Source organism: Falco biarmicus, chromosome 4 (genome assembly GCF_023638135.1).
Source record: "Falco biarmicus isolate bFalBia1 chromosome 4, bFalBia1.pri, whole genome shotgun sequence".
Classification (NCBI taxonomy): Eukaryota; Metazoa; Chordata; class Aves; order Falconiformes; family Falconidae; genus Falco; species Falco biarmicus.
The window spans coordinates 44,815,592-44,829,949 of NC_079291.1; the positions used below are offsets into that span (position 1 = coordinate 44,815,592).

The following is a 14,358-nucleotide window of genomic DNA, read 5'->3' on the forward strand; positions in this document are numbered from 1 at the left end:
ACCTATTCAACGTGGACAAAATCAAACTAAAAACCAGCATGGACTAAATAAACCAATCTCCAAATTACATTGTTCATCGCTGATTACTGCTTTCTCTCAGTTACACTAGATTAACTCAAATGAAAAGAACTCTACATACAGAAAGGATGCTCTTATATTCTCATACTAGAGGAATTATTGTGTAATTACCATACAGGCACAAACCCTTTTATTTTCATCTTACCAAGAACATATATTTGCCAATTAAGAAAGCATTGCTAAAGAGTTCAATTTTTTATCTTTCCATGGTTTCACTGCACAATATAACAGATGAAGACAATGGGTGTTAAATGAGCATATCTGCTATAAAAACAAAGTGAACACTAAAATATATGGCCCTGAAAAATGTTTCCTCTATAAAGTGCTTAGACATTAGTTTCCTTACTATGTGAAAATGCCTTTTTAAAGTGGACAAAAATACACACTTAGATTTCTTTACAAATAAACAGAGAATGAGATGGGAAAATAGACCTGTAATCTTGAAAATTTCATCTCTGATGGCATAATGCTAAACAATATTCTGATTTGCTTCTGTATCTAATTTTCTTCCCCAAATTTATAACATTATTAGCAGGATGCTGTAATACAGCTAGTTACCACAGTAAATACAAGGAAATATACGTTAATATTTTTTTTGGTTAGCTTTCAATTCTGTATTCATCCATAGTTAGCACATTAGTCACTCTGTGGTTACAGTCACTTCAACGATATATTTTATAGTAACTTGTTGACATTATGATGATAAAATTAAACTACAGTTAAATCTGGATTAAGCAACCACTCATGGGACTGTTAAAGGACAGGTATTTTAATAAAGATACAGAGTATTTTCTTTGAAAGCTGAAGGGAATCTCATAAAAGCTGAAATAATATGCTATCTAGTTTATATAAAAGATCTTAATATTTAACATTTAAAAGCTCAAATATTTAACTGCTTTTAAAGAATAGCTGAACTGCATATGTGTAATGTACAGAACATTATTAATAATCAAAATCTTAACAGGCATAAAAGTCACTCAAAATAGAAATGTAAACTTTATTATAGGTAATTGCCATCTGGTGCTTCACTGTAAGTCCATAACAATATGTAAATATGCAGAGTTCAGAAGCAAAAGCCTTGATTCTGAACCACTGTGGCTCTATACCTTAATACAGCAGAGGCATCTCACAACAGACCTGGACCAAGATGGCCAGTGGCCACCTCTCCTGATCAAAGCCCTGTGCGTTGTTGTCAACTGTTCTTATTTGATCACTCATACAATTTAGAACAAGGTTTAGATTATTCTGTTCCCCAAAACAACCAAAAGAAATAGCTGGAGTTAAGAGGTGTTCCCATCCTGTGCAGGCCAGTCATGATTAGAGCAGAGATGAAGGGGTATGAAGCCGACATCACTCCTACAAAAAGGCAACTGCAATGTGTATGAGCAAAACATCTTCCTGGTTTCATCCACAGAACAGCTGATGTATGGTGTCTATAGAACATGTCTTAAGGACAAATAATTTTAATGAAATTAAACCCATTCAGAAGTTACTGGAATGTCTAGGTTGCAGTGAATTGGTATTTGCTATTTGACCAGTGCAGATAATTTTAAGGTGATAATTTTTTTGAATGAATTCTGTGGCTGTTTACAGTCAACAGTTGTTATAATAAAGACTTCTCATGTTATTTAAGAACCTTCATATCATGACGTCACTGAACATCATGAGATGTCTGTGCAAGACATGGGTTGCAGGTCTAGAAATATGGTCTGCTTTTTTACATGTATCTGAAACTAGCAAAGCTGTTAATCTGAAATAGTACTTCTCTTTCAAATTCAAACTTGATATTGAACATTTCCAGTAGAAACTTTGACATGAATTTCTTACACACACACACACACAGCCTAGACATCTGTTTGTCATATCTATCATCTTTCTCTGCTACAGTGTTATTTGCCAGAACTTTTGAGAACTCTAGTTTAATTGCCTGCCAATTTAGACCACAAATACAAATGTAAATAAACAAAGTTATACTGACTCTGTGTTGTGCTCACTGGTAAGATTACAGAGTTTAATTCTGGCAGAATGTAATCTTGTCTTTTTTGAAACCACAATTTAGCATGTTTCTTAAAACCTTCACTAGTTTCTGTGGACTGCTTTGATAAATAATATTATGTACCAATGACTCAAACTCCATCTGTTTGGCTAAAATAATTGTACATTTTAGTTTATAAGATTCTAAACCCTCAGTCTGAATGTTAGAGATGAAGTGTATGGGTTTTCAAATGGAAAGGGCAAATGAAAATCTAGTGGCAGTTAAAAGAATAAGCACTAGTCCTCTGTTTTTCAGTAAGAGAAAAAGAGTAACTTGAAAAAAGTTCCTGAAAAAGACGAATATACATAAAAGATATGGAGCAGCATCTCTTGTCAGTGGCCATGTGGCAGACTGAATATGTAGAACAGCATCATGCTGTCCACATAATAGTAAAGACGTTCTGTCACATAGTTGTGCTTTTTTTTAAGATAAGTCAACTATTTTTTTGCTGTGGGAGAAGCTGGCTGTGGTTCTTTATTTTACATAGCTCAATAGAGTCAATAAGAATCACTTAATTGCTTGAAGTTGCCTTCAAGTAAAGGTTCAGTGCAGGAAAGTAACACTTGTACCTTCTGCTCAGTAGTTGTAGAAGGTGAAGTGTCAACTAGGAAACACAGAAGAGATAAAATATATAAAAGACATATAGAAACTGTAGATTTACCTATGCTGATCTACTAGTCTCTGTCAGTGCAGGCTTCCTCAATAGAACGTATGATAAACATACAATATTTCCCTCAGATGTTTACTGCACTGCAGCAGAACACACTCTTTTTTATAATACATAATAATATTTTTTCCTTATATTAATTCCATCCTCTTCATTACATATTCTTGAATCTTTCTCAGCCTGTATGGTTTCCACATACCTGCTGCAAGTATAACCACATTCAAAATAGAAGACTGCTCAACTGAATATTTAGTCTCTAAGCCACACTTTGTTAAACACACATGCAGCTAATGAAATGTGAGAATATATCTGAAAATTCTCAGTCCTTATGAGGGCTTGACACTCCCTTTCAATTTTCTTGGTTTTTTCTGGGTGTCCAGTATATATGAAAGTCAACGATAGCAGAATCCAGAAAAATCATCATAGTTTTTCAAGTTTCTGTAGTGCCAAACTAACCAAGTAACTCTTTAAACAGTGCTTGTCTGTACCAGATGACAAAGAAAACAAGCCTCAAGACCTGCCAGCCAAATTTGTCAGAAGAAAAGCTATTAGTAGAAAAGAACTGGTCTCCTAGAACCTGTCAAGCCATTTGGAGGAGTAAGTGATTAAGAAATAAGGAATGTAATAGGGATCCAGGCAGGTGAACCAGGAAGAGCAGAAACAGCTAAGTATCAAGCTTCAGTGGGAAGCTTTCGTCACTACTTCTACTACCTTGAAGCTACAAGTGGCTTTGCTTTTCCTTCTTTCTAGAAGACAATCTTGGCACATCTCCACATCCTTGTTAGGATGTGTCTTTTTGGTTAAGAACTTCAGAAAATGATAACAGAAAAAGAATGAACTCCACAGTAGTTTTGAACAAGGCTACTTAGTGTTTTAGTCCCAAATTCTGTAAATGGAATGAAGTGATACTACTGGGTGACTTACTCTTCCCAAAAAGGAGAAGAGCAATCTGGATGACAACCTACAATTTCAGTTCCTGCTGTACAGCTCTGAGAGGAGGAGAAAGGAGAGGAATGGATGTCCCTTTTCTTTTCGCGGGTGGGTGGTGCTCTTAAGTGCTCTTAACCCTGTGAGAGGCAGAACACTCAACCAAGCAAATCATTTAAATGTAAATGGTTGCACAGGTGTCAATGTTTTAACTCAGCATTGTTTTTAAATATTTTGCTGGATTATATCAAATTTATCCACACCTGGATGAATCGTGCCTTGAGAAAAGACAGCAGCATTATCTCTTCTACGAGTCTAACTAGCACAACACATCGTGTACATGTCAGCCTTACTAATAATAATAATTTCTGTGTAACAGTTCTTTTGTAATATTAAAAAGTATATTCTACTTGATCTAAGATCTTGCTTATTTGTTAATATTTTTAAATATTTTAAAAACATTTTAAAAGTTGAGAACCTTCAATAGAGAATATTTTTATATGAAACAAATTAGACATTTTATTCCTTTCTCCACTCTGCAAACTCTATACAATTTTTTCCCAAACAACCTGTATTCTCTCCTTCTTAGAAACAAGATGGACTTTATTCTATCACAATTTTAGCAGCAACTTGTGTTATGTTTTGTGCTTATACTGACCATATTCCACTATGAAGCTATCCATGCTGGCTGTTACAAGTGACAGTCCTGAGTACTGGAGTATGTCTGAGGTTTTATAAATATCAATTTGTACGTATTGGCATTTAAATTTAACAGTTGATGTCCAATGTTAATTATGTTAGCTTAATACATTACTCTAAAGTCTGATTTTTAGTGAGATATGTCGTGAAAATTATTTCATTTATTTATACTTTTATGCTACATTACTAACTGTTCATACAACCCATGTTTACAGTTGTGTACCATCTAGCCTTTTGCCACTGGGTGACAGCCAAAGCATGAAAACAAAAGCCCTATTCAGGAAAAGAATTCCCTGCAGTGCTATATGAATATCAAGTGAATTATGCAAATCAGAACAGGAGGAGCTTAATAAAACTCTCTTTCTGACCTTCCTTATACATAAGGAGGGAAATATGCTGAGAATCTTGAGGTAAATATCCCTGTAAGAGAACAGCACAGTAAGCACAGCAAATACCGACCTCAACATTTAACTGGAACACTTAATCATAAAACTCAAGGATCTTTGTAAGTTGTACAAACCTACGTCACAAAATCAAAGAGAGCAGCTGTAAAAAGAGTCTTTTTCTTTGGTTTTGCAAAGGAATAGGGGAGAAAAAGGTCCAAAAAAAGTCTGAGTTCATAGAAGGAATGATGAAGAGGGACAAACCAGAGAAAATACAAATAATACTCCTAATTTTCAAATTATTTTTCATGACTGTAAATATGTACCTTTCTTTTTAGAATTACTTTCTCTAACTTAGTCTATTATTTATGATTTGAGAACATATGTAAAAGGAGAAGGCAAAAGAGATACCTATCATGCAGCACTTTAAAATGATGCTCTGTAACTTTCAGTTTTAACTTTAATAAAAGCAATTTACTAAAGGTTTATCTGATTTTCCCTAAAATGCAAAATCTTTACATTCTATGTATTTAATTCATGATTTTTAAAAATACTTATTTATTTAGGACATTTTACAGTAGGAAGTAACTAACCCATAAAGCCCTGTAGAAAACAAAAGGTAAAATATCCTTTTAAGTCAGATTAAAATTGACTGTATTTATGCCAGATTTACTAAAAAAATCTTTTTTTCCAATCTAAAATGCTATGAATATGAATAGCTTACATCATATTTTCAGGTTCTGTTGCACAAGCTCCCACTGCTTTGGTGACATTCACAAGTAGTGCCTGATCAGTTCCAGTAAGGTACTTCACTAGAGGTGGTATTCCACCACATTTACGGATAATGCTTCGATTTATTGGCTCTTGGCAACATTCTCCCAGTGCTCCAACGATATTTACAAGGACTTCTTCAGGCTGATCAGTAAGCAGCCCTACCAAAGCTTCTACAGTTTTATATTCCCGAAATCTAAAGGACAGCAATAAACCCAAAGTTGTTAGTTTCAGTATGTTACTGTGATAAGTTTTATAATTAAAGTATCATTATAATTTAAGTACAATGTTTAATTTATGTATGTAAATTATTTTGTTGAAGAAATCACAGTACAGGTAAACCATTCCAATGAATTCTTGAAAGTGTGACATACAGCATGATTTCTTACTCTACCTTTATATACATTTGTCTAATTTAGCTATCTAAATCTGCAGAGTAGTTTGTGGGGTTTTTAAAACTTGACATGTTCATGCAACATCAATAAATAGTTGAAAACATACTGGAAGACTGGCAAGTACTGTGGCATCCTAACTTCCAGCACTTTTTCCTGCCATGCTAGCAATAGCTGGAGTAGTAGTGTGTTAGACCCCCCTCCACCTCTTTGGACCAAAGGATCACCCTTACTTTTCACTAAATGTCAGCCTTTAGAGAGTTTGCCCTGACCAGTTCTACACTTAGTTCAGGCCTAATACCTACATTTTCATAAGGTCAGACCTACAGTTCTAGTACACTTCTATTTACTGTGTTAGATTCCATTTTGAAACTAAGAAATCAGTGGACAGAAATTTGAGTTGACTGCTATTATTAATACTTCCCTCATTCTTCATAGCACTTTTGGTACTGAAAATCAGAAATATGTTTTAAAAATCCTGAACAACCTATTCTACAAACAGGTGCATGCTAGACCTCAGAAATTCATCTTTCAGAACAGGACTTTATTGCTCAGTACTGGGGTAATCTTCCAAGTTTGTTTTGTTCAGAACTTGGAAGATACTTAACAAATAGTGTATCTTTGTTTCATACATTTTCTGTGATACAACTTGACAATTCTACTTGGTGTATCAAGCTAGATGTAACCTGCATATTATCTAATGGTTATGCTTTGATTTATAGCTTTATGTAAATACACATAGTTCCTCCCCTAAAGAGTACAGAGTTCTCATTTGTGTTTTCCCCGCAGTCCCTAGCTTCTGGAAGTGTCTACTTGAGCTACAAATACTCTGTATTTTCCGGGAATCAGTTGTACATGTGCCTTTTCTTTCATACAAAAGAAATTAGTATTTTTGAGATTTTGATGGCAAAACTAGAACTGTTTCAATAAAAGTTAAAACTTCCCAAGCTGGTTTATCAGTATAACAATTAAAATAACTGAGAAATGAGGAACTTTCATTTTTCATCATTCAAGCTTTTGCTTAAAGAGGAATCTTCCTCTCTTTGTTCCCTATAATTTGGAAGTATCCCTACAATATTATTTTTTTTTCAAAAGAAACCATCAACAGCATGAAAAAAGAGCAATAAAGCAAGCAAATAATTTTAAGCCCCCCCTGATTTTCTCTGGCTACTTTATCTGTGTTGCCTATCAACTGCTTCACAGATAGAACTATATAAGCTGGCTCTGCAACGGGCTGGCTACACTCTGACAAAGCTGTTGGCTCGGGCCATCTTGTGTCCAGAAGAAGTAAGGCCGCTTGCACGCAAACTGGAATCTGAGCTAGTCACGTCCAGACACCTGTATCAGCTCGTTGCTGAGTCAGTACAACATCTCAGCAATGTACTTCAGGTATAGGAAACACCGTGGAGTAGTTCAAAGGTAAGCGGCCCTACAGGAACCAGCAGGGTCTTTTAGCTTTACCCTCATGTCAGACTCAAGCTCATCCCTCCAGATCTCCTCACATGTTTTCACATTATCCTCTCTCCCTGTTCCGTAGTGCCCTCCCACCTTCAGTTTGGATAGGGTTTACTGCTTCAGACTCAGCACTGAATAATACATGAATTCAGCTCAAGCCTGGAGCTGCGCCTGGCTAGTAACCTTCATGGAGCATCAAGCACTTGCCAAAGACATGTGAGTAGCCCAGCAAAAATCTGTTTGCATTTGGACAGAATTACTGGCTACAGCTATACTAATAAATAAAACAGGCAAGGGCTCATTCTCTAGGCCTGAGGACAAGAAGTACAACATAGCATCCACATGGCTGAAGTCTCTTATCCTCACAATTCAGGGTGGGCTCACCCATTCTGCTAATAGGAACAATCTGTTGCCTGCACTGCTCCTAAGGAGTGTCTGGGCATTGTCTGGGAGAGCGCTTGCTGGCACAGGCCGAACTGTGTAAAGGACTGTGCTAGCAGTTAAACAGGATGGATAATCAAAACACAGTGCCTGAACCTGAAAGGTTTGGCCCTGTTCAGTAGTATAGAGTGCGCCATTCAGTCCATCTCGTCACTGACTGATCCAGAAACAGGATGCCTCTGTGCAGATACCCAAAGCCCACAGAAAAGAAGGATTTCCTTCTGAAAAGCCAGGTTACTGTGCAATCAAGAATGCAAAAAGCAATAGGACATCAGTGGAGTATGTAAAGACCACAGCTCGGTATACCAGCAGTTTGGGAACTCATTTAGGACAGTAAAAGCCAGACTATAAGCCCTTATTACTGGAATTCTTTCTGATTTTTATCCAGCATATCTGCTTGTCTAGCAAAGTACACTAAAATTAGGGCTGCAGGAAGCGGTTACCTCTTACTTATACTCCTTCCAGCCTCTGAATCTTACATTCCTCTGCACAGAGCAGCCTAAGTTCAGCAGGAAACCTAGCACAGACTCCAGGATTATTTTTTTTTTGAGGTAAGGTGCATGAATCTGATAACTGAATTCTAGATGAGGGGGTCAATTATTCTCAGTCATTAAGCTGTTTCATGAAAGGTGGAGGATGCTAATGCCTGCTGTCACATTCTCAGCTAATCACTCAGGATCCTGATACTAAGAGGTTGTAGTACCTATGGTACTCTCACCAGTTAATTCCACACAATTAGAAGCTGGGTGTCCAGACTAAGCTACTTTTCTGAGCCCCCTGTATAGTCAAGGAGAGAGGCATCTACGCTAATTATCCTAGATTGCAGTATATTGCTGAAGTAGGTGGACCTAATGTGTATCAGATATCTACCCTAGAATGAGATAATTTGGTCTCCACCTCTCTTGACATAAAACATTAAAGCTAAGTGTGCTAACTCTCTCTACCATGCAGCAGTGATTCCAGTTTGTAAGCTACAGAAAGGAGTGGGGATATCAGATATGCCCATGAGTCAAATGTTTAGTATGTGCTAGTACACCTCCTGATTCAGCGCCCTACATCTTAACTATTCTTTAGAGGCACCAATTGTCCCCACTGACTCTTAAGACTCTAGGAACTTAACGCTGTCTCCACTGTATCCTGATGAGGTAAAGTGACAATTTTTTAAGTACTGTAAAACCTAAGTTGAAAGCCCAACCGATTATAAAGTATGTTTTTGAAGAATTACGGCACAACAATTTTGAAAATTAAATAGAGGCCCATAAAATCAAAACATGATAATGCAATATATGTTTGTAAAATTAAATTGTTACTTTGACACATTTTCTCCACTGATTGCGCATTTCCAGATTGCTCCTGTCACAGCTGCTAAAAGTTGTTTGTTTTCAGAGTTACCAAGCAGAACAGATAATGGTTGTAGACCTCCGTGCTGTCTAACAAGGTCACGTGTTTCCTTATCTTCTGCACACTATACAAAAAAATTAAACATATGTACAATGCAAAATGTGCAAAATTATGTCTTCAAAAGCTAGGTGTATTATGTTATAACTAGTAAAAGCTAATACAGAAGAAAACATAAGTATTTTATTAAAGTATCTGAATATGCTAACAACTCAGAGGTAGACAGTAAACCATTGCTGTATATGCAGCAGTGCTTATACTGTCACATTGTCCACCTTGTCGGCAAACAAACATAAAAACCCAAAGTAGCTCTTTGCACAGTACACCTCGCCTCTCTCTGTTGGTTACCTGTGCAATTCAGGGCTTGCACACAAGAACAGCAAGTACAAACTTAATTACAGTATTAAATATGCAGCTAAAATATTCTAATAAGATTTATCCAAAGACCATCAACATTTTCATGAAGTAATTTCTTACACATTAGAGAACTAGTAAAACTAAGAAATATTAAAAATGACAACCACATAAAACCAAAGGGCTAATCCTGGCTGTGATCTACTGATTATAATAATACAATTACCTTAAATATGGCACTTGCACAATGCATCTGAAGCTCCTCATGTTCACTACTCAGATTTTTGACAAGGTTCTCAATCATTCCTTCTGTCCTTATTGCAAGTCTGTAACTTGGCTAAAAAGATAAACTGAATCTTTTAAATCCTATCTATTAACAAATAACACCAGTCACAATTCTAGGCTTTGATATTGGGAATCTTCGTACTTTAAGAACAAGTAATCTGCATTGCCTTGAAAATACTATTGATGTTCTCAAAGTTAATCAGATACATAAATTCTCTGCAGTGCTCTTCAAATCACCTGTAAAACCAGGTGCTGCAATTTCTATTTTGTAGCCACCTGGCTTAAACAGAATTCAGTATATTCTGAACTGTGTCCAGACTCCCTGCTCAGAGCCAAGGAAAAAAAAGGTGCTTCAGAATGGGATCAAGAAGTACCCACTCATTTCATCAAGAGCCAGCAGCCAAAACAACAGATCTGTTCCTAGAACAAAGTTAGAAAAACATGTTCTAAGAATTGAAATTTTTTAGTGATCTTTTCTTCCAAATTTTAACCCAAAGGCATTGTAACAGGGGACCATTATTTAAGAGATGGGAAACATCTGTGTAAGAGATCCATTTAGTGTTATTTCCAAATCTGGCCATATGAGAAAACCTCAAAAACATCACCTTCTCAATATAGACTTACTGAAGCTAAAACCTGCTGGGTTGCTGTCTCGTGGAGCATGCATAAACTTGTGTAGTTCAAGAAGCTAATTTTGAAAATACAAAGTATTTTATAACGTAAAATCTTTTGAAAAATCATGTCTTACATGTCTTAAATTCACCAAGAGAATTTATGTATATTTTTGGCCATAATGCAATACACTTTAACTTCAAATATGATTCTACAAACGGAGAAATAACCTCTCATCTTATATGCAGTGGTAAAAAATACTTGTATTCAAATTTAAAAACGGAATCACATATATTCATCTTTTTGCAGTTGATCAGACACCATCTTACGCAATTCACAAGGACATTGTAAACCACACTGCCCTGCACTGTATTGGAACACCTTGGCCACACCTGTAGGTTAGTTTTGTAGAATTTAATTGTACTGATTAACCAGAATATAGCATCTGAAGTTGCCAAATTTGTCAAGTATGATGAAAAAAAAATGAGAAAAAAAATGAAACTGACTAGGGATTTCATTTCTATATATCTTCTTTCACAAACTACCCCTAGTCTTTTAAATAAAACATGCTGGTCTGTACTTCCTTACAAGATGTGACCTCAAAAATACTTTGACCACACAAAGCATCCACCTCCTGATGTGATAATGGCCCTGATTTAAATGACAGACAAATGTGATGCTTCCTTTTAGTAGCCAATTGTTTTAATGATTAGAAATAACTTAGCTATATGTGTTTACTTAGCTATAGGTGTTTACTTACCTCTGAGGCACATTCTTGTAGTGTCCCCACTACTGGGGTTAAGATGTTTGCATGTGAACATTTGAGCCATCTAGCTAACAATGGAATGCCACCAGCTTTACGGATTGCTTCTTTATTTTTGGTGCTTTTGCTGCAGCTCCAGAGCGCCAAAGCCCCACAGCGTGCTATTTCAGTATCATTTGCTTGGTATAGTGTTGGACTGGTTGATCCCACTGAAATACCTTCCAACAGCCCAACCTGAAAAAAAACCACTTTTTTTTTCATTATCTGAAGGGATTAGGTATTATACTGCTTTTTAATGATGGTAAACACTACTGCAAGAATCATGTACACAACACGTGATGTGTATTTTTGACAAAAATAAGACAAGGGTACAAATTTTAATGTCTGCTTACCAATCTCTTGATTCCTCCATGCTGCCTTACTGTCCTTCGTGCTAGTTTAAATCTAGCAACATTAGCAATCGTTTCAGCTGCCAAACATTTTAGATCTTTATCTGGAGAGTCCAGTATTTTCACCATGATCTGTAAGCCCCCAAGATCTGCAATTGCATGTCTGATCAGTATATTTTGACTAATTTCCTTCAGGATTTTTAATGAACCAATCTAAATAATGGAAAATAATAGAAGTTAAACATTATTTAAGTATACATAAAAGTATTTAACATGCTGGTTTATCCAAATCATTTTATCTTTTAAATTGAATCAGAAGAAGGAAACTGAAAATCAAGGAAATTTATGTTTATCTAAAAAATCCTTGAAATCAAGAAAATACAGAAATGAGAAATCAATTTGCATTATACTATATAACTTTGAAAACTGAAAAAATATTCTAATAGAAAAAGCATATTCGTTTCTCTATTTGACAAAGCTACTTACTTGGCATTTAATTTCTTCTGTATCGAGTAAATTAATTAACACTTCAAGACATCCAAGGTCTTTGATGGCCAACTGACAAGTTTCTTGAGCCAGATTGAAATCTCTCATCAAACACAATGCAATTACAGTAGCTGTAGGATTACCTCCCTAAAATAAAGCAAGTCATTAACAAATGTGTAAAGTGCATTTAATACAAAACAATCTCTTCTTCAATACTAGCAGAACTACTACTAAAAAAGAAACATGTTAAGATTATTTTGACTCTATGGTGTTAAATAATGCAGACATAGTAAGAAACAGAATTATTGATAAAGTCTGCAAATGGCGTAAAGATTGACATGAGAGTGAACAGCACAGGTGACAAACGACTAACATGGCCTGCTGTGAACGGACCAGTAAACTGGGCAGTCAAGTATTATGAGTTTTGTAATGAGTGTTTGCAGTTAGCAGAAGAACACACAGTGAAGACACAGACATTTCAGAGAAGCTATCTGCATTCTTTGCATTCATATTCACTCTGGAAGAAACCAAATTGATTCTGATGGGAATCTTCCATTGTGGACATTTCAGAGGATTTTTCTGAAACTGAAGCCAGTGTAAAAAAACTCTGACATTATGAACAGTAACAAATTGCCATGATTAGAAGGTTTTCAACTGAGTTATAAAGGAAACAGGATAAAATAGTTGATTCAGTAGAAGTGGCATGTATCTTCTTGCTTCAAACCGTCCTGTTACCAGTGTCCTGGGAATGTGGTGTCAACTCTGAAAAGAGTTCAACAGTTATCCAAGGCCTTTTAGCCAAATATCTGTGCTGGACAAATTGGTAGACTGCAATAAAGAATAGAATTAGCAGATATCTGTCTAAATATTATATTCTTGCAACAGTATGATATACTTAGAGTCACTGTGGATCTGTTAAGAGAAGCCCTACCTCACAGAATTTACCAAGCTTGTGGTAATGGAGATTTAGTTGTTATGTCTAACTGGACTCCATAAGGATTCTGACAATGTCCCTCCCTGATAGCTTTTAAAGAAACCAAGCCACTATATTATAAGAGGAAAGGTTATTGCATTGATTGAAAAGAATGACTAAAGGATAGGAAACTGAGGATGGGAGCAAGAAGTCAGTTCAATAAAGGGATGTGATTTCGTGGAGTTCCACAGATCTGTGTGGAAGTTAAGCAATTCAACATACTCGTAAATACCCTGAAATATGAAAGGAGTAGTTATGTGACAAAGTTTGCTGATGATATTATGATTCAGGGCCAGTTGTGACAAACCGCTAAAGAACTTTCTAAGATTGAGAGGGCAATAAAACAGCAAATGAGAAAATGAGAAGTCATGCGCATCAGAAAAAACAATCCTAACTCCATAGATGAAATGATAAGTTTTTCAGCTGACCATTACAAATCAGAAATGGTATCTGGAGGTTAGGGTAGATGGTAATCAAAAAACAAATGAAATATTAGGACTTCATTGGGAAAAACTGTGAACAGAGAATGTCACTATACAACAGTATAAATCCATAGTAACCTTCATGCAGTTTTGCAGCCTTAGTTTCAGGAAGGTCACTATAGCACTCAAAAACCTTCAGCAAAGAGCAGCAAAGATAACCCAAGGTATCTTAATTTAGAAAAGGGATGCTTGAGGGATATGATAGACTCATAGAATGGTTTGGCTTGGAAGAGATCTTTAAGATCATCCAGTTCCAACCTCCCTGCCATGTGCAGGGACACCTTCCACTAGACCAGGTTGCTCAAAGCCCCATCCAGCCTGGCCTTGGATGCTTCCAGGGATGGGGCATCTACTGCTTCTCTGGGCAACCTGTTCCAGTCTCACCACCTTCACAGTGAAGAATTTCTTTCTAATACTTGATTTAAATCTACCCTCTTTTAGTTTAAAGCCACCACCTGTTTACAGTATTAGGGATGGCACTGAGCACAATAGATAGGGATTGACTGCCCAATATCTCTTTTTTAATACGGATATAATCCCTTTTAATAATGAAGTATAATAGGATTTAGGTTAAAATAAATAAAGGGAGTTGATTCTTCAAATGAAGTAACAGACTAGTGGAACTAGTTGTGAAAGGATTCTGCGAAATTAAGTTGTCACTGAAGGTCAGTAAAAACGTAAATATCTCATTCAATTTTCAGATCCCTGGGCTAAAAACAAGTGGTAGCTTGGAAAGTATTAGAAAGCTGTGTGTTTGCCCTGTTCTTA

The 14,358-nt window shown here is 36.1% G+C and overlaps 1 protein-coding gene across 1 annotated transcript in view; it reads right to left on the minus strand.

The window, feature by feature from the left end:
• Positions 1 to 14,358, minus strand: part of ODAD2 (outer dynein arm docking complex subunit 2) — an 87,256-nt gene that overhangs the window by 42,628 nt on the left and 30,270 nt on the right. The window contains exons 11-16 of the mRNA XM_056336482.1: positions 12,136 to 12,282; positions 11,653 to 11,862; positions 11,258 to 11,494; positions 9,827 to 9,937; positions 9,159 to 9,313; positions 5,514 to 5,756 (exon numbers count right to left, since the gene is read on the minus strand). Of these exons, the coding sequence (XP_056192457.1) occupies positions 5,514 to 5,756; positions 9,159 to 9,313; positions 9,827 to 9,937; positions 11,258 to 11,494; positions 11,653 to 11,862; positions 12,136 to 12,282 (1,103 nt within the window). The remainder of the gene's footprint in view (positions 1 to 5,513; positions 5,757 to 9,158; positions 9,314 to 9,826; positions 9,938 to 11,257; positions 11,495 to 11,652; positions 11,863 to 12,135; positions 12,283 to 14,358) is intronic.